This window comes from Phoenix dactylifera, chromosome 18 (genome assembly GCF_009389715.1).
Source record: "Phoenix dactylifera cultivar Barhee BC4 chromosome 18, palm_55x_up_171113_PBpolish2nd_filt_p, whole genome shotgun sequence".
Taxonomy (NCBI): Eukaryota; Viridiplantae; Streptophyta; class Magnoliopsida; order Arecales; family Arecaceae; genus Phoenix; species Phoenix dactylifera.
In genome coordinates, this window is record NC_052409.1 from 5,499,281 (window position 1) to 5,525,024 (window position 25,744).

At 44.2% G+C, this 25,744-nt stretch overlaps 2 protein-coding genes across 2 annotated transcripts; both read right to left on the reverse strand.

Moving 5' to 3' along the window:
* Positions 1-2,401: 2,401 nt before the first annotated feature.
* On the reverse strand, positions 2,402-16,679 carry LOC103722900 (serine/threonine-protein kinase ATR). Its single transcript, XM_039115499.1, is given in 17 exon segments — positions 2,402-2,743; positions 2,887-3,279; positions 3,407-3,601; positions 3,684-4,307; positions 4,715-5,284; positions 5,390-8,735; positions 8,855-9,410; positions 9,413-10,107; positions 11,002-11,329; positions 12,211-12,286; positions 12,390-12,959; positions 13,072-13,216; positions 15,316-15,440; positions 15,576-15,910; positions 16,001-16,113; positions 16,199-16,343; positions 16,417-16,679. Coding segments are annotated over 16 exon segments (8,226 nt in total). The 5' UTR covers positions 16,652-16,679; the 3' UTR covers positions 2,402-2,743; positions 2,887-3,111.
* A 4,455-nt stretch (positions 16,680-21,134) lies between these two features.
* Positions 21,135-25,162, reverse strand: LOC103724142 (ammonium transporter 2 member 3-like). The gene is made up of 3 exons (XM_008815312.2): positions 24,530-25,162; positions 21,879-22,173; positions 21,135-21,786 (listed from the first exon to the last, which is right to left on the reverse strand). The coding sequence occupies exons 1-3, from the start codon at positions 25,160-25,162 to the stop codon at positions 21,260-21,262; spliced, it is 1,455 nt and encodes a 484-aa protein (XP_008813534.1). The 3' UTR covers positions 21,135-21,259.
* Positions 25,163-25,744: the final 582 nt, after the last annotated feature.

The following is a 25,744-nucleotide window of genomic DNA, read 5'->3' on the forward strand; positions in this document are numbered from 1 at the left end:
TTCTGGACAGAATTAGAACGGTTAGGGCTAATAGAGAAATCGGATTCGGTGATTTAGAAATGGAATAAGAATAGAATCTTCGCACCGAAAGGATTGCTACAACTTTCTGAGCAAGCAAGGTACCCGTTTACAATCCGCTGGAAGAATCTGTTACCGGAGAAATGTAAGATTTTCAATTGGCTACTCTTCAACAAAAAAATCCTTACCGCGGAAAATCTTAATCAAGGACCGCCAAATTGTCCACTGTGTACGGCTCAGAAGTGGAAGCAACAGATCATCTTTTTATGTCTTGCAGCTACTCCAAACAAGTATGGCATCAAATCTGCCAAAGACCGCATCCTCATCCTCCAGAGCCAATCTCTGATCTATGGTCAGCGTGGAGGAAAGCTCGACCGGTGAGCACTTCCAAGATTGCATGGGACAAGGCAGCCACAATGGTCTGCTAGTCAACATGGAAAGAAAGAAACGGAAGACTTTTCAGGTTCACAGAAGCATCTCCCCTTCTTTTCTTTTTTTTTTCTTTTTTTTTTTGTTGCTAAAGCGGATGTATCATACATGGCGGATGTGAATACACCCAAAAAGGTCAAAAAATGACAAATCTCAGAGCGCTCCGGGTAATTCCCTCTCCTCCAGCCAAAGCTCAGAGGATTTCCCCAGAATGGTTAGCAACGCAAGAGACTACCTAATCTGCAGCCCCGTTGGTCTCTCGGTACACATACTTTGCTTGAACGGCCACCCCTCACTCACCATAGCCCGAATTGTCCCTGAGCAGTGAGTGGTTGTTGCCCACCCCACTCACACTCTGCTGAATTCAACCAATAACCCTCCAGCACTATGGCGCATGCTCGCAATAAGCGTCCGACATAACTCAAGTCGGACCAGGTTGCCCTCAACTCCATCTCCAGGACCGAGATTTCAAAGATCTAGCAGCCACCAGCAGCAATTACCCTGGACTTCAGACCTCTGATGATGAAGCCTGTTCTCTCCTGCTCCTGCCATCCAGTACACAACCGTCAAAATTTACCTTGAGAAAACTCAGAGATGAGGGCTCCCGAGTGAAAAACACCGTGCGAAGCGCTCGAAGAGCAAAAAAGAAGCCCTAGGTGTCCTGGTTTCGAGCCCACTCAATCACGAACCGCGGAGGGGGACAATTCTCACGTCAAGGCATTTCTGGATAGCCAGATCTGATACGCCATATTGGTCACTACTATAGCCACCTGCTTGGAGTGTAGTGAGGCCACCCACCGTCTGATCATTTGCAGAAAGGATGTCGAGTCACGCTAGCCTCCTGAAGGGACCCTAGCAAGCTCTCAAATCGTCCTTGCACGCTGGCATTGGAACAATGCATGGTCCACGAACTCAGCCACTTGGCACAAGAGGCACTGGAAATAGATCTCCAGGCCCCTACCACTCAGGATGAGCCTCGTCGGTAGCCTGCCCCAGGCAATCTTCTAGAGAAACAAGGCCACCCTCGGATGCAGACCAAAGCGCCAGACCCAGATGCAGTCAACCCCTATGTTCTGCACACTCCGGAGAAGGCTGAGAACATTGCCAACCCTAACTCTAGATCTGCATGTCGAGCTCCATACCCGCATGTCGGGGCAGGGACAACCTGGAACTGGTACTAACCAGATCCTCTCAGCAAACTGGTCACCAAACAGCTGGGCTAAGCGAGTAGTATCCCAGCCTGCCCCACCGGGCTGAAGGAGGTCACAAACCCGCAGCTCTTTCGGGGCGTCGATGCTAACCATGGTCGGCCACAATCCTACTAAAAGCAAATCCACCTAGGAGCCTACCACCACGTCTATGCCCTGTCTGTCACCTATCAGCCACCTGCAATTAGATAAAATCAAAGGCACATATCTATCGATCTCCCACCACAAGGGGGAGCATCGCCAACTCCTAGCTGAAGTCTCACCAACCTGAGCCGGACCATACCGCGACGTCATTACCTGCCTCCAAAAACACTGAAGCTCTAGAATGAATCTAGCCGCATGCCGGGCGATCAAAATCTCTCTTCTTGTCAAGAAAGACTGCACCCCCAAACCACCAGCTCGAGTCGGAAGACAGATCGACTCCCAAGCTACCAAGGAAAGGCAAAAGAAGACATCGAGAAGATACTCTCATCAATAAAGGATTAACTCACCTAAAATCAGACTACTTCTCAAAGTCATCGGACTTTCAGCTGTCAAAACGAAGCATCAAGCCTCTTTATGTGAAAAAGCCCTCCCCTTGTAACGTTCTAAGAATAGTTTGACGACCAAACCAAGTCAACCCTAGCGATGGCTAAGGCCCATACCCTAAGCAAACTATACTCGAAACCTCCCTACAACTCATGCTGTAAATTCCCTCTGTAAATAGTTACCTTCCTCCTAATCCGACAAAAAAAAAAAACAATCACTTCTAAAAACATATGTTTTCTTTCATAGGTTGATAAATAGTATATTTTAAAGAGAGTAACATCTTGTACAATTTGAAGTGTAAAATTTCTAATGAAAGCATGGTAGCCTTTCTCACCATTTTGTTAGTAGTAGTAGTAGTAGCAGTAGTAAAGCTAAGGCATAAGCTACGGCTCCCGAACAAGCACTAAACTGGGTATTTTGTGCAATACGCATATTTGATGCGACACAAACATGATAAGGTGATTTTGGGGACCAAAAAAGTGGTGCTTAGGAGGTTTCAATCCCTGATTGCCTTTCCATTCTTCATTTTTTATGGAGGAACCGACGCCACGCACTGCTACCTGCAGTAAACCATTGGAAGGGTTGGTAAACTTCATCACAAATCCGGCATGGCAGGCAGCATATATGACTTCCTGATTTCAGTATGCTAACATCAAGGAGAAGCTACAAAGAAAGTAGATAAACGATGCGTCCTCCAAGTTACCTGAATCGAGCATAGTAGTTGAATGTTGACACTTTGAAACAAAAATTGAATGGCTAACAATAACCTCCAACGCGATCATCCACATGGTGAAAGCCAAAATGCCTGTGGATGGTTGGGATGCGCTTCTATACATCCTCTCACAGATTCACCAAAGAGAGGAAGTGTACATAATATAAAGCAACCAAAATGCAAGGATGATAGATTGCTGAAGCATAAGGAAGAAATTCAAAACCAAGCCATCCACCATATATACATCTTGCCAAGATTTTTGTGTGAAATAGCTTCAGCTATCAATCGTCGGGCCTGTCCTTCCACGGCTAAGGGTAAAGATGGTGCTGCTGCCACACCAACCACAACTCCCTGTAGTCGAGCTTTGATGTTGCTGATGGCCCTCTAAAATTCAAAACCATAAAATTTTCTCGCACCAATTAAAAACTAAGTATTGCTTATAATGCCAAGAATCAAGCATAATGGTCAATATGCTACTAATGGCAGCGATACAAATAAAGATTATACAGACCTGTGCATGAGGATTCTGTACTTCTACTCCGCTGGACTTGTGAGATTTGGTCCACTCCACCAATGGGTCATGGATGAAAGTTTCAAGAACACTCATCAGAGTCTCCCTATGCGTTCTCAGCACCAAAAGGGTGATCTCACAGACTTTCAAAAAAATGCCCTCATAGCCAGTAATGCCTAGGCCATCAATCATGTTCTGCACATTGATTAGTAGATAAATAACAATTATTAGGTCAAAGTGGGAGGAAAGAAACCTATTGATGCTCTGTTCTCCTTACTTGGGTTAGTCTGAAAGGCACCAACTCAGGCTTATCTAGGAGCAGGCCTTTATCAAATAAGCAGCTGAAATCAACATGAACACAGTCACCGCTAGTTGAATCAAAGAGAATGTTCTCGCCATGCCTGTCACCAAGCCCTACAATGTGCCCAACCATGGACCACACAGCAGTTGTGTGCGCATAAGCCACTCTAGCCCGAAACCAAGCAGCTGGCTCAGAGAATGTGGTCAAGAACCATCTATGGAAAACAGGGGGGAACATTGGGAGGATTTTTGCCTTCAGCATCTCATCTTCAGGCATCTTTCCCTGGCACTGATCATAGATCCTTTTAATCAATGGATTTGTTTTCTGCCGGTCAAACTTTCCACAGGTTATATATATGTCCTGAAGAATGTGGCGAAGGCCACGAGTGTGTGGCACCCACTCTACCATCCCGCAATCCTCAGTGAGGGGGATCACAGCAAAGGTCCGGATGTAGAGCTTCCTTCTGCGGCTCTCAGGGAACTTAGATAACAGACGGTTGATCATGGCAGTGAACTCCATCATTCGGGCATCTTTCCTGAGGTCATCCTTTGGCTTGCAGAGAAATGGACGACGCACACCATCACTTCCAAGGAAAACAACCTGAGACTCAACATTATTCCATCAGTAGATAGATTTGTTCTATACATAAATTGATCTGACATGAAAGAGGTTACAATTAGAATCATTAAGAGTTACGAGGACACATTTACATGAACTGGAAATCACTCTAAATCCATTCAGGAACTAGATTTTAGAAGCCATAAAAATAACTTTCCAGGGTTTAAAGTATTGATCAGTCCATAGTTATGCCAAATGAAACAACAAAGATTTATATGAATTCACAACAGATAAAGAGATTCTTACATAAACAAATTTTACTAACTTCATTTTGCACTGGGTATTGACCTTCTCTATAACAGTCCTTTGATTCAAATGCAAGTTCCTTGTTGTTACTGCTATCCATATTTGCTAAAACCAGATAAACATTAGAAAAATATTGCACTGACCTTCTTTGGTCGCTGCAGAGAGGAAAGGATTTCAGCCTCATCTGCTATTCCAGATATTGTAGCATGATCAGAAGCTGAAAAGACATGAAAACCAGAAGGGTCTGTTAGACTTGCGTCATACGAGGGTAATGTGACTGTCAGAGCTTGCTGGACTGGCAGTACAATCCCTAGTGGCATCATACGCTTTAAGGCACTGAACTCAGTTGAGATATTAATTGTCCTTGCCTTCGGCTGCCCTGGATGAAAGCACAGCCTAATGAGGTGATCTATCAGGCTAGCAAATTGAACAAACAGGATGCTGTTATCACTCCCACGCCGGGATCTTTTACGTGCAGCTTGTATTATCTCTGCAGCAGCATCACGCCTTGCAGCAACTGTTGACTTTGATACTGCAGCCATCATCCAGAGGGCTTGTTGTGGGTATTCTTGTAAAACTGATGTAATGACATGTTTGACAATCCTAACAACTTCTTCATTCTGATGGCAGATGCGGGAGATCAACTGGGATAGTACTGTTAGCCATTGATATGTCGGCAGATCCTTCAGGCATCCCCTCATAATGCTCAAAACCTGGTAAATGGAAGTCAGAATGTTGAGACTCAAGCAGCTAAAGAAATAAAAGAGGAGGAGGAAGAGGGAGGAGGAGGAAGAGGAGGAGGAGAGTGAAAATTTTACCCTTGCATGAACAGTTTTCATAGGTTTGTTGGATGAGGACTCATCTCTGTGATATATGCTTCCAAATTCAAACCAAAGTGTCAATAGTCTTGGTAGTGCTTGATAAAGATTCTTGTGCCCTTTGTGAAGTCCTTTTGCATAGAATAGTAACACATCAGGAAGGTAAGACCACCAGGGCTTATCTTCAGCCAAAGAATTTAAAGAGCCACCAGCACCAGAAGAAGACTGCATTGCAAGATTATCTTCCTGCCGCTTCCTGGCATCAACAAGTAGATCATCACAATATTTTGCCGTGAAAAAATATCCCTTTTCCCACTTGGGCTGCAATTCTCTCACTCTGGAGTAAAGAGTCATAATGTCTTCCTTCTGCTTTTGACCTGTGTAGTGGATCCATCTTGTATATAAGAGAATGGATTTAGCCACATCTTGGTTCTCCTTTGATGCTTGTGTGGCACAAAGAGAAGGTGGATTTGGCAAAACAAGGGAAAGGTTAGAAAGCGAAGAGATCACAGCAGAGCCTAGAACCTCCACGGGCATGTCTAGAAGTGATTGCTGCAGTTCAGCTATAGCACAATCAGATTTTCTAGTACTCCACAAAAATTTAGCCTTCTCCATATGCACACTTGGAGCACCTGAAGCATGTGCTTCTAGTATTGCCCGCTGGGCAGTCTCATAATGACCAGCGGAACGACAAAGTTTAGCATATTGAAGCCAGCAGTTTCCCACTTGAGCACCCATATTGCTGGCACTGAAAACTAACCTGCGGAGAGCAAGGAGTGGCTCCCTTGCCCATAGTGATGGTTGCGTAAACCTAAGACGATTTTCCCAGTCCTTTATCACTTTCAAAAATCTTGGATCATCTGATCTGAATGATTTTTCAAGAAACGATTCATCCCCAAGAAGATTGTGAAAATCCTCCAGTTCACGTAACATGTGTAGTTTCACAACATATGGGTATGCACGCATGTAAGAATCCATACCAGCTGCCGCTAGAGGGACAATTAATGCTTGTTTAGACTGGGCAATTCTCTCAGCAACCATGAACTGGTCTTTCTTCATCATTGCCTGGATAATCTTGGCAAGGCCCATGTCGAATGAAGCATTGCTCTCATATTTATTACATACTAGACCTTCTTTATCTGAACCAGAAAGGTACTCATCCATCAAATCCCATTTCCCTAACCTCCAAGCTGCCTGTACACCCTGCATGCACCATGTCTTCTTGTAGTGAGGTATTCTACGAATCAAACCATCCACATGAGTTACCATGGCCTGAAGGTGGCACATGTTTAGCAGGCAGTTGAGAACATCTGAATGTCTCTGGACAGAAGAAGGCTCCATCTGCAAAGCCTGTTCACAATATGCTAACACTTCTGCCCAATTTCCTGCCTTTTCATTAATGAGGAGGTGGTCTTGCAAGCTAGATGATTTCCGCAGATTTACCAAACCAGAAATGCCATCAGGCTCATCTAAACCACTGTATATCTCCATCAAAAATGAAATATCATCATCTGCAAAGATACCGCTGCTCTCAGCGGCTGGATTGAAGGAACCTGACTTTTCCCGCACATGTGACTCAAAGTACATCAAAGCACGAGCATGAGCTTGACATCGGATTGATGCCTTAGCGAGAGTAACTTTAGGAATGGCAGATAACAGCTCGGTAACATTACTGCATTGGACAAGGAGCTGATCTGCATCAGGCATTGACTCATTCTCTCCTTTCACTCTAGGTGGTTGTTTTGAGACTGCAGTGTGAAATGACTGGGAAAGTGCAATGTCCTGCTTAAGATCATCAACCCATTGCCCAAGATTATCAAGTAGCGTAAAGACAGCCTGGACACAGACTTCATTCTGCCCCCCGGTAGTTCCATGAACAGTAGCTCCACTATTTTCTGATGCTGCAGCATTGAGAACAGATAAGATCTCAGCAGTTATGCTGTGGCGTGCCTCCACAGTACCATGACACACAGCATTCAAGACTAGATAAGGCAGCAAATAAGTGGCTGTTTGCATGTCATGGCGTACTATCCCCCTGCATGCACTGAAAATACTGGCACGGGAACCAGTTGCATGTGCAGTCAGCTTCCTAATCCAAAAGAATATCCACCTTCTAAAGGACATTGATGGGCGATAAATGGGGCCAACAGATGCTGAATCAGTCACATTAGGAAGCTGAAATCGTGAGGTCAAACATGGTGCAATAATTTCTTTGACATAATTAGAAAAACGGTCCCATATTTTCTGACCCCTCTTGTTCATCTCGCTGGGATTGCCAATACTTCCATCCTCAATTATTTTTGTAGTTTTCTTGCTAATATTTTCATTAAGTGATGCCTGGCAACCTGCCAGCTTCAGAAGCTCCTGTATAGCTAAGGCAGCTGAATCTTGAACTACGGTATCAGAAGCAGCTCTAAATGCCCTTGCTAGATGCTTGTGGATCAACTCAAAGATGAGATCATCATCTGAGCACTCAATTTTAAAACGCTGGCAGGAAATTCCCTTAAACTTAGCAGGGTCTACAGCACCAAGTGCTCCCAAGCAATCTGCACAGACTAATTTCAACCGTTGACCAACTGCAGTCCTTGATTCCTCTGCACATCCTCTTAGTAAGGATGTTATTAAAGAACTTATGACATCCAGATATGAAATGGCTTCACCAGCTATCAGAGCAGTAACATCTTCTCTTCTTACATTCAACACTTTGCTTAATTCACAGGCCACCACATACCTTACATTTAAACTCTCATGGTTAAGACCATCAACAGCATCTTGCAATTGCTCCTGCAAGGTCATCGATCCCCTTGCCTCTTGTAGGACTTTGTTTACTTCTGATAAAGCTGGAATGCTAGGCAACAGCGGGAGCTCACGAATGTGTTGCTTTAGTATCAACCTATTTTCAACAATAAGATCTTCCAAACATTCAACAATTTTATGTAAATGTACAGAAGGGATTTCTTTGCATCGCTCCAGGCATGGAATAAAAGCAGCTACAACTTGCGAGATCACATGTTTAATGCTGCAGGGTGAAAGCTTAGCTAGCTGCTTGATAAAAAAATGTAACACCGTAAGACCCTCGGTTTGAAGTGCTTCTTTATCAATGGCATATATTAGAAGAACCATAATTTTGGGCACATGTGTACTAAGATATGGACCCATCATCTCGATCAACTTTTCGATACGCCTCAAGGCCTGTTTTTGCAACCAGACATCATCAGCATGAAGCATTTTCCTATCAATGCTATTAAGAAGACCAACAAAATGATTCTTCAGAAACTCTGGAAGGTCATCAGAACCTGTCAAGATTTTAGCTACCTCTTGGATCATCGTAGGAACCCTGATGGTCCTGAAAATAGCAATAATGTCAACAATTAAAGGTAGTGTCCAAAGAATACTGGCTAGAATTGGAATGCAGGATTTTTTTTTTTGTTTGTTGCTAGTGAAAACTTAAAGAAAACCCATTACCTCTTGTCCATCTCATCCATATCCCCTTCCACAGGAAAGCATAATAGTTCATCTAGGAGTGCTGGTAAGGCAGCGGCAAATATTTCTTTGCTGTCAGATCCTGTTTGGACATGATAAAATTGCAAAACACAGGATAGCTCCTGCCCATCTGCACGAAGAAGAGTAAAGGCAAGCACTTTTGGTAACCAGTTGACAATCAATGGTACTACATCTGTGTCCAAGTGGTTTGCCAATTCATGCAAAGTGATGAGTGCTTGATCATTATCCCTGTGTGAGACCACGAGCTTTGGTATGACAAAAGGAACCATTCTCCTTATAAGTTCCTCAGTCTTAATTCCAACAGCCTCTGCAAATTCTCTAATCATGGTTGGGCGACCAACCAGTCTTGCAGAGAGATAATCATATAACTCATCTCGGATATGAAAAAACTTTGAAAGGACTAGTTCAAACCCTCCATTCAGATGTAAGTGGCAGGATCTCTGCATCAACCTTGATGCGGTCAGTCTTACTATCTGATTTTGATTATCAAGTTGATCAACAAATAAAATAAGCGAGTAAAGAAAAGCTGCCCATGAACGTCACTAGCATTCATAATTTCAGCAGTCGATTCCAGAAGAGTCACCAAGACCTGGGGATCTTCCGTTCTTGCCAAAGCATATTTTACTTTGTCCAAGAATTTTTGTTCTTTGGTCCTTTCACTTGCCTCGCCATCTATGAATAAAGCCTCCAAAATGTGATCTTCAAGGAAACAACTTATTTCGGCAGAAAATGCTTCCCTGATAGCCTTTGCTTTGTGCAAAAGTAAATGATCGATACACTCAATCCACTGAAATCTTGTTTCAAACAGAACATCTTGAGTTACGTGCCTAAGAATTCGTGGTAATACTTGAACACAGGCAACTTGAAAATCTTCCAATGGTTCCTCGTAAAGAAATTGAAAAAAGAGGGACTGCAGTTTGATGAAAGTAAGGTCATTCTCAAGCCTTAAGTTTTGCACCTTAGGCATGCGTATAGCATTAAAAGACTGCCCTTTATTGCCTATAACTCCTGTGTCACATCGAGGACACCAGAATCCTCTCAAAAGAAGATCCATTGTCTTGATCTGCCTTTCATAGTGATCACCTAGAAACAACTTGCAAGTACTTCCATCAAGATCACCAGAAGCATTAGAGGAGCCATGTATACAGGACATGTAGCCAAGAGAAAAGAGGACAGATTTACGAACTTGTTTACTTTTGTCTCTACTCAATGACCTGGGAAATATAGCAACAATTGCAATGTCATCAAAAATTTTAAAAAATGGATGATGCATATACAGTGAAAACAAAAGGTTGTACAGCATCCATTTCAGTAATCTATGCTACTTTCTTTTTTCTAGGCTGTGAAATCATTGAAAATCCTATAGAACAGAAACTATTTACTGAATAAATGATACACCATCTTTCGATAAGGTGTCATCAAATCTAAAATTAAGAACTAAAAGGAAGAGGAGTTATCATACAATGGAATCACAGAAAGCAGACTGTATTGCAAACAATCATATTGTAATGTGAAGAGACATGCATGGTAGGGAATAGGACTTGATTTATCATGATTTTCTTTTCACTACATAATCCATCCTAAAGGATGAATTAAAATAAAAAAAAGTATAAGCACCAACTCTTCCAAAAGTATGTCCATCAAACGAATGGAGCACCAAGACATTTCCATCTCTGATATATTCTTCTCCATTATGCATTTAAGTTTTCTAGAATTCTTGGTACATCAAATTTTCTAGAAGGATCAGATACATTTTTGTAAAACAGAAATCTGCAAAAAATGACTATGCATAATTACCTAATACTCAAGGAGCATAATTGTTTAGGACAGATTGCATGCTGGTCTGTGCCATAAAGCCCATGCTGTGCCAGCACACACTAGCATGTAGCATGGCCACTAGCTGGTTGCCCAGCCAATGTGTGCCAAGCACTAGCATGTCACTGTACAAACCATGCACCGGAATGCAGTATTTACAATCTTGATCTAGGATAACATAAGTAGATTATAACCTGCACTTTAACACTTTTGACCCATACGAAATCCCAAAACCTTTTCAACAAAAACAAAGCATGCATGAAATGCATATTGGGAAATCCAAATTGACTTACTCCAATTGTTTAAACATGTCTCCCAGGAAAGAGCAACCAGAGCACATGATGATCACAGGCATTGAGACAACAGCTTCATTTCGAACTTCCTCAGCTTCATCATGAATAGCCAGGTCCAACACTTCAAGATCACATTCAGCATTCAGTTGATTGCTGAACTTGGAGAAAGCTTGTAAGGAGAGACATTTTACTTTCCAGACAGGATGAGCTTGAGTTTCAAGTGAATGATTATCCCATGCCAGTTTCAGCAAATCCATAAGATCTTCATATCTCAGATGGATACAATTTATGATGTCTGCATCATTGAAGCAATCATCACCTTGAATAACTTCATTCATGCATCAAGAAAGTCTGAATTAGTGAATAAAATGCCAAAGCAATGTTGTCCAGAAATGAAATTGGTCAATGAACCAGCAGACAAGAAGGTATGGTCTGACCACCTGCAAGTAGCAGGCAGTCATGGGAGATCAAGCTACTAAGTACTAACTGCTAGACTAGCGCCCAAAGCACAAGGGAGAAGCACAAGACCCCTCCATACAGACGCATATACGCACATCAACTCAGCAAGTTGTTCAGCCATACGCAAATAAATATATGAAAACATGTATATGTATCGGTGTATGCATATATACACAAAAATTAGCTTAAAAATGATTTTAAAGTTTTACCAGAATAAATTGAGAACCATATGACATAATGAACATCATGCAAACAATTAGCAATTTTATTATTTTATTGTAATTAAATATCTTTCCAATCTTCTTCCTCTCCTTCAAGTGGGCATACCGAACCTGGGGCCATGGTACTAACCATCAAAAATTGACCTGACATCAGCATGTAATAAAGACTTAATAAAATTAAAAAAAAATGGAAAAGTCATATTTTCTACGCTTGATTTCTTAATCACATATACAGGACCTCTTCAGAGGACCAACACTGTTTAATGCATAAAATCCTCATTTTAAAAAACATGAATAGCAAGGGAATATACAACCATTTTGACTAGAATGGCAATGCCATCTAAATAACTAACTCCAGCTTCCCATTAGAAAAGTTATCCTAATAGAGACAAGAACTGCAAGTTGGCAGGTGCGAACTGAATACAGTCTAATCAATTGTCCTAACTCTTAAGCATTTGCCCGGAGATAAACATAAAGTCATCACAAGATGCTCTGGATTGGTGATATTTTAAAGAACGCAAGGCCTCACCTTGAAGAAGCAGTATGCTATGAACTGCTTCTAGATAGATGGACAAATCAAACGAGAGCAACCTTATTTCCTTTACCTGCATGCATGATTAATTAATTAAAATGGGTTAGAAAAAGAAAAATACAAAGTGTTGAAGTGATTAATTTGCTGCCATGGCTTCTGATAAAGTTTTTACGAACCTGGCTGCATATCCAAGGTATCCAAGAAAGCACTAGCTGAAAAATTCTAGCAGCCAAACTGGTATTAGGATAAGCCGAAAATACGATGCAGAGCAAGCTAAGAGCTGTTATGGCAGTATCTGGTTTCAATGGAGAAGCATCAGCAATGCCAGGTCTTAGAAGGCCAACAAACAAGAACAGTGATTGCTGCAACTCATCTGCAAATTCTTTGTCTTGTTTCAATGTTAATGAAGCTCTAAACTCATCATCTATATGCATACTAACAATAGGAAATTTTCTCATTTCCACTGTCTTGTGACGCTTACACTGAATATTGTCATTATTTTGAGCCGACCTCTTCTTCCCAATTTTTGGCATGTCAAGTTCTTCGCCACTTTCCAATGGCATATATATACCATGATCATCTACTCCAGAAGCATTGAAACCAAGAATATCAATAGCCACTCGTATGCATTCAATCAATGGAAAACAAGGTTTTGGAGAGCAAAGCATGCTGACAAGAAGTCCTGGCCTCCAAATATGTGGAGGGCAGATTTTAGCAATTCGCATGTATGCATTGCACATGGCTACCTGAAATCACTACATCAGTCAGTAGCTCCATCTATACATTATCTCCTTCAGGTTTGGGTAACCTACAATTTGAAAAACAAGAATTGACCTGCCAAAGTAAGTATATTTAGACCTGAAGTTCAGGGCTTTCAGTGCTTTGGACTGATCTAGGAAAGACATTGACTACATCACTAGCTGTGGATTCAACAACATCATCCTGACAAGACATATGCAGTACATGAAGGCAAGCACCCATAGAAGAGTCATAAACTGTGTTTCTGCAAAACAGACATGTTGGTGCATTACAAGACATTGTAAGTTTTACAAAAATATTAGAGAGAAGGAAGAAACATAGTTAAGAATGTTGAGCAAGGCCAAGCAAACGACAAGGTACAGATGTTGTAGCCAGTTTTGCTCTTAGAACACATACAGATTTTAACATTAAAAATCTCATCTCATAGTAATTCAATTAGAGACTTGGTCATCAGTAGTAAGATATCAGAATACTGCACAGATGCGGCAAGAGTGCTGTACTTATAGTGATGTCAAGAATCATTTACACCAATAACTGTCAATAACAATCTGTTGTAAATGATTTGGCAGTTGGCAAAATTGCACATGGAATAATGGAATATTTAACTCTAAAAAAAAATAAACATTTCAGAACAGGATGGCCCATCAAGTGAGGAATTTTGTGTGCATGTGCATGTCTGTAACCATTAAAAAAACAAATTTCTGCAGCTTAAATCATTAACACCATTATGTATTATCGAAGCCAGCACGGTTGCATACCACAAAAATTTTATCATCATCCATTTGCAAAATTCTAGCATCTTACTATTTAAAGAATTCATAGGAATAGGACAGCGTGACATGCTCAAGAAAAATGCCAAAAATGTTTAAAAGGTGGAGGTGCAAAACAAAGCATTCAGGCTGTCAATGAATTGAGAGGTTAGCCGTCAGCCTAAAGGCATAACTGCATAATCCTCATGGATTTTCTAAAATTTTAAGCAAAGTGATATGAGCATAAGCAAAGTAAAGGATGTGAATCTCATATATGGCAAGGATCACACAAGCTCACACACCAAAGGTGAAAAAATTTTTAACATTAGCATCAAATAGAATTTACCGCCACTGTCTAATAGTTGTCTTGGAGACACTGTAATTCAAATTTTCTATCAATAGAACTTGGATTAATGCAAGATGATGGGCCTAGAGCAGCGTATGCCGAACCGGCCCGTACCGGCCGGTACGGGCCGGTACAAACCGGTCCGGCCAGCTACCGGTACGGCGGAGCCGTGGAAACCGGTACAGGCCGGTTCCTTGCCGGAGACGAAGAAGACGAGGAGAAAAAGAGGGAGCGCGGGGAAGAGAGGGAGGGAGTCCACCTTCGGCCGCCATCGGAGAGCCGCGGAGGGGCGTCGGAGGCCGGTGGGGGGCGGCGGAGCCGGGCGGGGGACGGGGGAGCCCGCGGGGGCGCTGCGGAGGCTGCGGCCGCGGCCGCGTCACTGTTTCGAAAGAAACAGGGGACGCGGCCGCGTTTTTTAATTTAGGGATTTTAAGTGAAGTCGGCAAATCGGTTGCCGACTTCACTTAAAAATCCCCAAATTTTTTAATTTGGGGATTTTTAAGTGAAGTCGGCAACCGATGTGCCGACTTCACTTAAAATCCCCAAATTAAAAAACGCGGTCGCGTCCCCTGTTTCTTTCGAAACAGTGGACGCGGCCGCGGCCTCCGCAGCGCCCCTGCGGGCTCCGCCGCCCCCCGCCGGCCTCCGCCGCCCCCCACCGGCCTCCGACGCCCCTCCGCGGCTCTCCGATGGCGGCCGAAGGTGGGCTTTCTCCCTCTCTTCCCCGCGCTCTCTCTGGTGCTCTTCTTCTTCCCCGGTTCCGGCGGGGAAGAGCTTCCCGGTTCGTACCGCCCAGAGCACGGTACGAACCGGCCCGTACCGGTCCGGTAGGCAACCGGTACGCCTACCGGATCCGGTACGGTGGACCTTGGCCTAGAGTAAAAGATGAAACAAGGAACAGAAGAATTAAAGGCATAACCTAGAATCACCATCAAGAAGAAGATACAAAATGTAAATCCACCATGCAAAATAATTTTTATTAATCAAAAGTTACTCTACAACCAAAATATTGGTTAACCATACACATAAAACCACTAGAAAATATTCGCATATGAAAAAGTTGTTCAAGAAAAGGAGACCTACAAGGCTATAGCAACCTACATGCTACCAAATATCTGCCTGATCAAGTCCTCTACACTAAAACAAGTACAGGAGTAAAATAAGACTTATAAAGAATTGATAAAAGGCAGCATCTACTATTCAAGAGTCAAGAAAAAGCAAAGGGAACATTTAACAAAGATGGGATACCTGAACAACATAAGTTCCTTCTCATCTTGCCCTAATATGCATGCTATTGAACGAATGATATTTTCAACCGGTAAGATTTCTGCATCTATTACCGTTGCTGTAATACGTGCAAAGTCGAAACAGGCCTGTTTAGAATGACACAAGCATCATAATTTAGAAAAAGAATCTGCAATTTAGAAACGTAAGTGCATCATCTCAGGAGGACAGAGGGGGGAGGGTGAGAAAGCAGCAGCATGCAAGGAGAAAACAAAAACACCCACCATGTGCAAAGCTGCATTCCCGTAGCACAATAGAGTACAGGCAGCATATACAAATGATATATTGATGAGCCCTTCCACATAGAGTGTTCCTTCAGTCAGACATTTGCTAACAAGTTTAATCATCCATGCGGCAAAATGTTGCCACCTCGACTTATCAGTCAGATCAACCAGCACGCCTGGGCCATCGGCCGGTCGGCAACAAGCCGGCAGCTCGCTAAAAAGAGCAGGGGAATCAGATATTCCCGCGAAGGAGTGACAGAGACACTTGAGTGATACTCTACCAGAAGACGTCGCATTTGACTTGCTTGCATTAATCGATGCAATATAAAGAATATCTGTGGGATTAGGTGAGCCAGGAAGTGAAAAGATTGAATCTTTGCAGGGTAAATATTAATATGTCTTGGGTGTGAGTCAAAAAATCATACCTTCAACAGCTACCATCGCGTCCAAGAAGAACTGGCGATATGCTTCTCGCTCTCCGGTGCGGAGAAGGGAGAGAAGGGAAGCGACGGTCTCGAAGATAACCTCATGCCGAGAACTGCAAGTGTAAACAAGAAAAAAAAAAGATGAGATTTTGATGCCACGGGAGACGATCAGGGTTAGGATTGGGGACGGTAAACGACCGGAAGGCGGGTTCGGCAAGGAAGGGAAGGATGCGGCCGACAACGGGGAGGACGGCGGCGGCGCGGCCGTGGAAGAAGACGCCGGGGAAGTTGCGGGCGGTGTGGGAGAGCAGCTTGAGGACGGCGGTGACCTCTCTCTCGTTGCCTGCAGGGGAATCGATTAGGGAAAGAAATCGAGAGAAGAAGAGAGGGACTGAAAGAGTGAGAGGGAGGGATACCGGTGGAGGAGGGGAGGACATAGGCGTGGAGGAGGTTGGGGAGGACGGTGCGGAACTTGGTCTCAAGGGGGTCCTCGCCGGAGGGGGAGGGGGAGGCGGACGAAGAGGCGGCGATTCGTTCCCGGAGCTCGTGGATGAGGCCGGAAAGGTTGGCCATGGGGGCCGCCGGCCTACCCTCTCTCCCTTTCTCTCTCTCGCTGTAAATCGACTTCACCGGGCTGCTTTTTCTGCCCATAAATTTCCCTCCTCATTTCGAACCGTACCCAGAAAATAAGTTCGCTCTTAAGACCTATTATATTCATATTGTTGCATTTTAATTAGTTTATTATTAATTAACCTTTGATTGTTATATTGATATCTTCAAAGTTAAACATGGCTTTTTTAGTTGTAATTTTGTATACCATGGTTTGTTTTAGTTTTAGTTAATATATATGATTGATGAGTGAAGACCTTAATGCATTGGTGGTTACGGATGGATGTATATAAAATAAATAGGTTAGGTATGGATTTATATTTCCCGACCGATTATAAATAGGTCAAATATGAATTGAAAATTTTTTAATCTATATATGCTTCGACCCATCCAACCTAGCCCATTGCCACCCATAAATTTTTTTTCCATGCAAATGCCACCCTTACTTATTACTTGTGTTATGATATATTAAAAAGATATGTTGACTTTATCATCATTTACCATTGTGTCTATTACTAGTTTATGTCTTGAAAAAAGATCAATCATTCTTTCATGCGAAAAATATAACCCAAATCCCTTCAATTTACATGCAGTTTGGAAGTTCATAATCTTCTTCTTTTTCCAAGATCATGACCAAAATATGATAAAGTTTCTCAATCAAGACACGAAGCATGGAGAGAGAGAGAGGCTGGCGAACATCATGGAGGAGTTGAACATTGCCGTCATTTAATTTCTCGATGAGATAGGAGATACATGAATGGAAGGGTTAAAACTTACATCAAAGCTTACTTGTAATGTCTCTATTCGAGACAAAAGCTTGGACCCACTGAGTCGCATGCCACATCCAAAAATCACCACTCTTTTCTAATGCTAGATAAAGTCTCCACTGCAGAAAAGGAGACAACCTAAATTGATGAAAAGCATTCATCAAAAAAAAATACTAGCACTTTATGTGAGCCAACGTAGTTAAAACAAAGCGCAAGACATTTCTAATTTGTTATTGGACCTCCAATCTAAACCAAATTCTGGGATCAAGCTCACCATTATTCGCCGATGGCTTTTTTGGTACCTCTTTTTTTAGTGCTTTCTAACAAATATCTCATATTGAAACTAAAATAATATTCATGTTTTTAAATACTAATAATTAGAAAAACAAAATTGCTATATCTTGATATAGAAACCAATGCGATGAAATCATCTTTTTATCTCATGGCAAGGGAAGCAAAAAATTTTTGAAATAACACGCTATATTCTTGCACTGCAATGGAAATGGCTAGGGCCATTTGGGCCTAACAATTTCAAGGTTCGGCTCTTAAGCCTCAACTAGGTCTAATGATGAAAGTTTTTGTTAATCTTTTATATTTTTCAATATGACAATTCATAATTTATCACTTAGGCAACAAAGTTTTATTATTGTCATTGTGGCTGGGATACATCTGACCAGTTTAGTTTAACTTCTATCCCTACTCAAACCTAACTTGTCCTAAACTAGCTAGAGACCTAACATTTAAATCCAATAGACTCAATAACTTTCGACCCATGCACATTCCCTGCCCGATAAAGTTATTGGTTAGCTAAAACGATCAATCACAAGTCATGGTTAGTGTAACCCTAGCTAGCTAAATCTATAGCTATTCTAATATTAAACCACAATCCCAATGTATCTCTCCATGCAGGAGGCATCAATTGTTTGTCTCTTTTATCTCCTACTAAATATATCTATCTTGTTTTAATTTTTTTACTTTGAAAGGAAGAAACATGAAAAGAGTGTATTCATGAAACTTTATAAATATAAAAAAAGAATAATCATATTTTGTAATTAACCAGGGTTGTGCTTTTCATAAGCATCGCATTGCTAAATATATAAGGTATTGATGGATTGGATTCTGGCTTCAAATTGAGTTTGAGTTGTCCATGGCTCCTTTAACTCGATCGTGATTTGATTCAAGATTAATTTGATTGACATGTTCCAAGCATGAGTCCACATGCTCATGTTGCTTCCATCGTAGGTTCTCATTTCATGGAAGGAGCACTATGCAAGCATGTTCCTTTATCTTTCTTCTGAGTTCTAACTCTACCTAAGCTTTCTCTAAATTTGCACCCATCTCATTTATTTCTACGCCCTAAAGGTGGAGTGCTTCATTGATTAGTTGCTCTATCTCTTCCATAGAAAATTTATCCTCTATTTTAATTCTCTTTTTTCGAAAGAAAAAAATACCGAGACAGTGTCACTACATTCTTACTTTGAGAAGTTGTATTTGTGATTTATTGATTGCTTTTTTTCTTCTTTTTTTGCTGAAAAAAAGGGGAAGGGGGGAGGAAGGGACAAGCCCACCCCCGCGTAGCAGCCTCCACTGGGCCTTCACCCTGCCAGGAGAATGTTTGATGCAGGCAGAAATGACCGTGTATTGGGCACCCCGGCCGGTTTTACTCATACCCTCCCCACCCGTGGGCCCGGCTCGGTTACCTCTCTGGGCTCCAGCACGAATACCACGTATGAGTACGTCACATCTGGCACCACCGAGGTTACCAGCATAGCGATACGCCTTTCCAGACCCTGTGTTCGAGCAGGGAGTATCCAGTCTCCATAATTTAATCGACGTCCGTGCGTTTCAAACTCGGAACCACTTGGTTGGAAGTAAGGCTACGCTCTCACTATGCTACCACCTCAGTGGTTTTATTAATTGCTTTTCGCAGCACCAAATTAGTTACCAGCAAGAGATACCTAATACTAGAATAGACGAAGTTGATGAATACTTTAGCTTGAAACAAATCAACTCATGAATCTTTCTAAATCGATCTATTCGAGCGTTGAATTACTTGATTCTTGGCATATTAAGTCTCAGTCGGACACAAACCCGTCCCCGCCCCGATTTTTCGGTCATTTGAAGTTCATTTGCAGCCTAGCATGATCCATCTAAACAGCTGTATAATGTCATCATATCTTTAATACATACATAATTGATCTAGGAGAAGAATAAGAGCTTTAGAGGTATCAACCAGGTATATCTATTCTTAGCAAATCATGTCTTCACAACAAGATAAACATACACAAGATATAAGAAGGTGTGAGACTTTTGTGTAGATCACTAGATGTGACCACCCAAACGAAGACTAGAGGCTCAACATATATACCGTTGCACAGTGTATTCCAACAAGAGCTCATCGGATACTAGGGTTTCCAAGTTCTAATGAGCCCTTTTCTGAAGAAAGGAAATCTAAAATGAAGTCTTGGTTTTATCTTGTAATAGCTTCTTCTCATAACTTATTCCGCAATATCAGGTTTCCTTCATAAGAAGGATAGCTTTTTGCAAATGGAAGCACAGCCAGCTGTACGTGATCCCCCATTGAATAATCTAAGCAGATTTTTTTTATTTTAAAATGTTTATATAATTTGATAAATACTTTCCTACTCTCACGTGACACTCCGAAGGGTCCAGATTAAAATAGGCATAAGTACAATTGTACATATGGGACTAGAGAGACATGTATAACCCAGAGAGAGAACATATTTGATGCCCAAAATGTCTCTAATTACATGCCACAATCAAGCCACAGTGGGTGCAGGGAGCGATTTCTATTACATAGGTTTGCCATTATGATAAAAAAATGATTACTCCCAAACACAATCAAATGATACATATTTAGTAAATTAGTCATCTAGTAACTCAATACATACATTCAAGTAAATTGTTATATACAATCTTCAAAACATCATGTTCACAAGCACATAGTACATGACCAGGTAATACACACTCATCAACTTGCTAATATATACTGCAAACTTCTTTGATGCACACCCAGTAGTAGGTGATACACACCAAGCAATTAGTTATTTAACAAGCCAATACACCCTTTTAGATAAATTAATACATAGATTTTAAAACATAGTAGTGTTCATTAGTACGAGTACACAATACACAATTTCTAGCTCTATTTAATATATATATATATATATATATATAGTGTTCCTTAGTTCCATAAACTCTTAGGTGCAAAGATTCTGAAAAAGAGAAAGGGATTCAAAGAAGGAGAAAGGACTCGGCAAGGAGAAGTAAGACCTCACGGATGGAAGATACGGCTTGACGAGAAAGAGCGTGGCTGGATAGGTTTGACGAAGAAGAAAGAGGATGCCATGCACAATTTATTTTTCTTTTTTGAATTTTTTTAAATTACAGGATTGACGACTATGTTAGTAGGAGGAGTCCTCGACTTTTGAGTTTTTTCTTCAAGATGGATACCGGTAAAACTATGGCAAAATAGGATGCTCGTTTTATATTTTCTTCTCATGTGCCCGCCTTATATGATTTTTGTTCTGCCAGAGTTGACACTCAACGACCCGCAAAAATTAGGGAACTACTTGGGGTAAAGGTGCACAGTTGCACGCTAAAAGTACCTTGTTCAATCAACCAATATTTTGGCAATTCCCATAGTTGGATAATCTCCAAGGAAATTGATCATATTTGCATTGAATCTCCAGGAAGCCTTAAACGTGTGGTTCCACATGACTACATGACACATTCCACGGTATATCCCAACAACAGAGAGTTTGCAAGCGGCAAACAGTAGCAACAAGCTAATAAAAAACATGTCATCGATTAATAACCCAAAGAAGGCTTGGATACTGACCAAACTAGCACGTAATCATGATCAGCGCCCACGAAACCCACGACAAAAGGCTGGCAACACCGGCGTCATGCTCCAGCGAGCGTAGGTCTGAGTCCTCTCCCCATCCCCCCACAGCGCGTACGCCTCCTCCCCGTGTGCCGCATCGTCCCCTTTATTTAGATCGTCCTCGTTCATCCTCAGCGGCACGATTTTACTGATTGCCAAACATATAGCAGTCGTGATAACAACATTCCACACAGCTATAAACACCGCTCCAAGGAGCTGGTATCCGAGCTGCTTGAAGCCTTCGTCCAGGCGCCCATTATTGAAGTTATAGAACAAGCCAGAGTGGTCGTTTCCGCTGAACAGCGTCGTTAACCGGGGATGCGCGAGGAGACCGGCGAGCAGCCCGCCCAAGGTTCCGGCGACGGCGTGGGTGTGGAACACCCCCAGTGTGTCGTCGACCTTCTGAAGGAAGGCTGCTCGTCTGTGCAGCACCATCATCGTGTACCATGGCACGGATCCTGACATGGTCCCCATCAGCATCGCCGCCCACGGCTCGACCAGCCCTGTCCATCATGTCGTTCTCCAGCACGTCAGTTGGTTTTGCGAAGCTTAAAGATGGGATATTTGAAGTGATGTGAGTAAATAGTGGACTAACCGGCGGCCGGGGTGATGCAGACGAGGCCGGTGATCATCCCTTGGACGGCGCCGATGACGGAGCTCTTGCGATAGACGAGCATGTCGAGGAAGAGCCAGACGGAGAGGCTGGTGGCGGTGCAGAGGTGGGTGTTGAGGACAGCGAGGGAGGCGACGGAGGCGAGGGAGTTGGTGGAGCCGGGGGCGCCGCCGTTGAAGCCGGACCAGCCCATCCAGAGGAGGCCGGCGCCGAACAGCATGTTGATGATGTTGTTGGGCGGGAAGTGCTGCCGGTCGTGGGATATCCGCGGGCCCACCTGGGGACAGCCATACGAGTTGGTGAATTTAGAACACGTCGCCAGGGTCAACAAAAATCTCATGCAAGGGTTCGGATCTTGTAGACCGCACTTTCTGGATTTGATGCGATGTAACTCGGACGTGGACTCATGGCAACTAGGACAAATTTATATGTGCTTAGCCCAAGCCCACGCCATGACCAAAGCCGCAAGTAGACTTGGGCATCGGCCCGGCACGGCCCAGGCCCACCGGGCCCGAGGTCTAAACGGGCCGTGCCTGGCCCGGCCCGCTTCATAAGCGGGCCGTGCCGGGCACGGCCCGTTCAGCATAGAACGGAAGCCCGGCCCGGCCCCAGGCCCGTCTAGTGGCGGGCCGGGCCGGGCACGGCACGAGACGGGCCGTGCCGTGCTTGGCCGTGCCAGGCACGAGACGGGCCTCTGGGCCACCGCATCCTCCCCGGACGCGGACCGCACCACCCAGCTCGAGAACCCCCGGCAACCGTACTCGGCGAACACCGAGAACCCATCCCCCGGCTTCCACACACTGCCATCGGAGAGCGGGTAGCAGCAGCCGAAGTAGCTCCGCTTGCCGTCGCAACCCCCGACGACGCCGATCCTGTCGCAACCGATCTTGCAGACGGAGGAGTCCTCGCAGGCGTAGAGGCGGAGGACGTTATCGGCGGTGACGGCGAAGAAGGGGCTGCGGTCGAAGACGAAGGAGGAGCGGTTGACGTTGGAGTACCAGGGGTCACATGAGGAGGTTGAGTTTGGGGAGTAGTCGAGTAGGAGGGACCTGGAGGGAAGGAAGTCGATGACGCGGAGGTCGGTGGAGCCCAGAGTGAGGAAGAGGGCTGACGGGGTGGAGTCATCGGAGCAGGAGAGGCGGAAGGAGTCGATGGCGGGGCCGCAGGAGGAGTTGAGGTGAAACGGGAAGGGGATGGGGAGGTGACCGCACCTCTCGCCGCATTTGTTGGGGAAAAGGGCTTGGGGAAAGGCGAAAGGGAGTAAGGAAAAGAGGAGGAGGAGGAGGAGGAGGAAGGAACCAGGCATGGCGAGAGTGGTAAAGAAAGGCCATGGAGAGCGGGGAGGGAGGAACTTTTAGTAGAGAGGGGAGACCGGGATCCGTACAGGGAGGGGTCTTGGGAGGTGGTGACGGGAACGGGTTTCGGAGACGGGGACGGGGAACGAGGCATGGGAGAGCGCGAGCGAGGCGGGGGCATGTCGGGGGAGACGGGCCGTGCCGGCCCAGGCCCGAAGCGGGCCGTGCCAGGCTCGGCCCGCGGGCCAGAAACCCGTGACCCAGCACGGCCCCCTTAAATGGGCCGTGCCAGGCACGGCCCGGTACTGTAGCTAGCGGGCCGTGCCAGGCACGGCCCGCTTCGTGCCGGGCCGTGCTGGGCCGTGGGCGGCCCGGCCCAGTGCCCAACTCTAGCCGCAAGATTGCCCTAGGCCGCACCCTCGGTCAACTTTCTACGTGGACCTGTTTTGAAATTGTAATGAATTCTTGGGATCTCACGCCACGCAAGAGACATGTGATTTTTTTTTTTATATAGTTGCTGAAAATGCATAAGCAGCCGGCCTTAATAACCTTTTGCTGGAAACAATTCAAAAAAGATCAATGGTTGATAACTCATTATTCAAAGGACACATGTCGACCATTAGAGGCTTGTGGTCTCGCATCAACGCAATTCACTCCACGTCTAAATCAAACCCAAGCTAACGTTTTCAGTAACGACAATTATTCTCCGTCGAAGCGAAGGTAATAAGCAACGAGCCTCAAGATGTGTCTTTGGAAAGGTCGCTATCTCATGCATCAACAATGTTGTATGACCAGTCACCACCATGCTCCAAATATCATAGTATATCGTATTGGTCCGAACTGAACAGTACGGAGCACACCGTACTATATCGGTTTAATACTGATATCTAATATAGATGGCGAACCGACACTCGATATAAAAAAAAAAATTAATACTATACCATATCAATACTAGACGGCGAATCTTAGCAAATATAAATCTTATACATCATTAATACAGGTCGATTCAGATCATCTTCGATCTGGACCTAAAATGGACGGTGCCAATTTTCTTCATGGCGGTCCATAATTTGGATGAACCACTAACGCTGGTGTGAAATGCGGTATCCCATGTATTGCACGAAATCCATCCAATCATAACCCTTATGCAAGTCACGAAGAGCGGTGATTGGAGAATTGGCACTTTCCGTACGTTCAGGTCCGGATTGGAGAGGATCGATCAGAAGGCAAGACAACTCACCTTGCTGAAATCGCAGTAGGCCGCTGTGGACCTTTGTGGGCCACACGCATAACACAAAATCCATGCAATGAAAGCAGTGAAGGCGCAGAGCTACATACCCAATATGCCGCCGTGAATCCGGCCACGCCGGAGGAGAGGTGGATAACATACCCTCCGGCGAAGTCCACCACCCCCATCTGGTCCAGGAACCCGCCTCCCCACACCGTGAACGCGCCCACCGTGTACGACGTCGTCAGCCACGGCGGCACGAACAACATCCACGCATAAAAGTTCATCCTCCCGAGCAACGACCCGGCCAACAGGATCACCGTGATCGCCGCGAACGCGAACTGGAAGAAAACGTAGGAGGCCTTGGGGAAGGAGCCTTTGTCGCTTGCACTTGTGAGGTAGTCCTCGGGGAGCGCCATGGCCACTTGGCCAAGAAGCGGGCTGAGCCTATCGCCGAAGGACATGCGGTGGGCCCAGAGAACCCAGCAGAGGAGCACGGCGGCGAAGGCGTAGAGAGCCATGAAGGCCGAGTTCACGGCCCACTTCTTCTTCACCATGCTGCCATAGAGGATGATGAGGCCTGGCACGCTTTGGAGGCCTACCAGCGCCGTGGCGGTCAGCTGCCACCCGTTGTCGGCGTGCGACAGCCAGTCGGGGCCCGTGAGGGCGAGCGGGCTAGGGCCCGGCGGCGGCGGGAGGCCTTCCTGGAAGCCCAGTACGCCGTGGTCGGAAAGATTCATCATTGTTGTGGGTTCGGAGTTTGGAGCAAGGGGTTGGTGTTATGGTTGCGTGATTTGCCTTGTTACTTGGTGCGACCGAGGAATTATTATTTTTTAGGAGGCATAGGGATCATCCAATGTGACGCGTAGCTTTGTTTGCTTGTGGTGATGGAGCCTGGATTCTCTTAACATTCTCTTCTGGCAATATCTGGCTAGCCGTTTCTTGAATCTAGTGGAATCCCTTCCATATTTTAGGAATAATGATATATATGTATCTGATACCACGCCCATTCCCCATCCAACGAGTCAGGAGGAGACCATCGTTGCGGAGATTTCTGTAGATGTTATAATGATGATGATCGATGACTTTAGACGTCATCGCCAAGCTAAGAGTTCAAATTCATTCAAATCTAATCACAAACACCGTAATCGGTCCACGATTAGCCCTAATGAACTTGTGTTGTAATGTCCTTTGATCCACATAGGCTATGATTGAATCTGTTACCATTTCGTCACAACTCAAAATCTTATTCAAAAGGCTAGTTGGAATGTATTATTTGGATTTTTTGGTTCCTTATAGCCGATGTGGGACTAAACACTCGTATG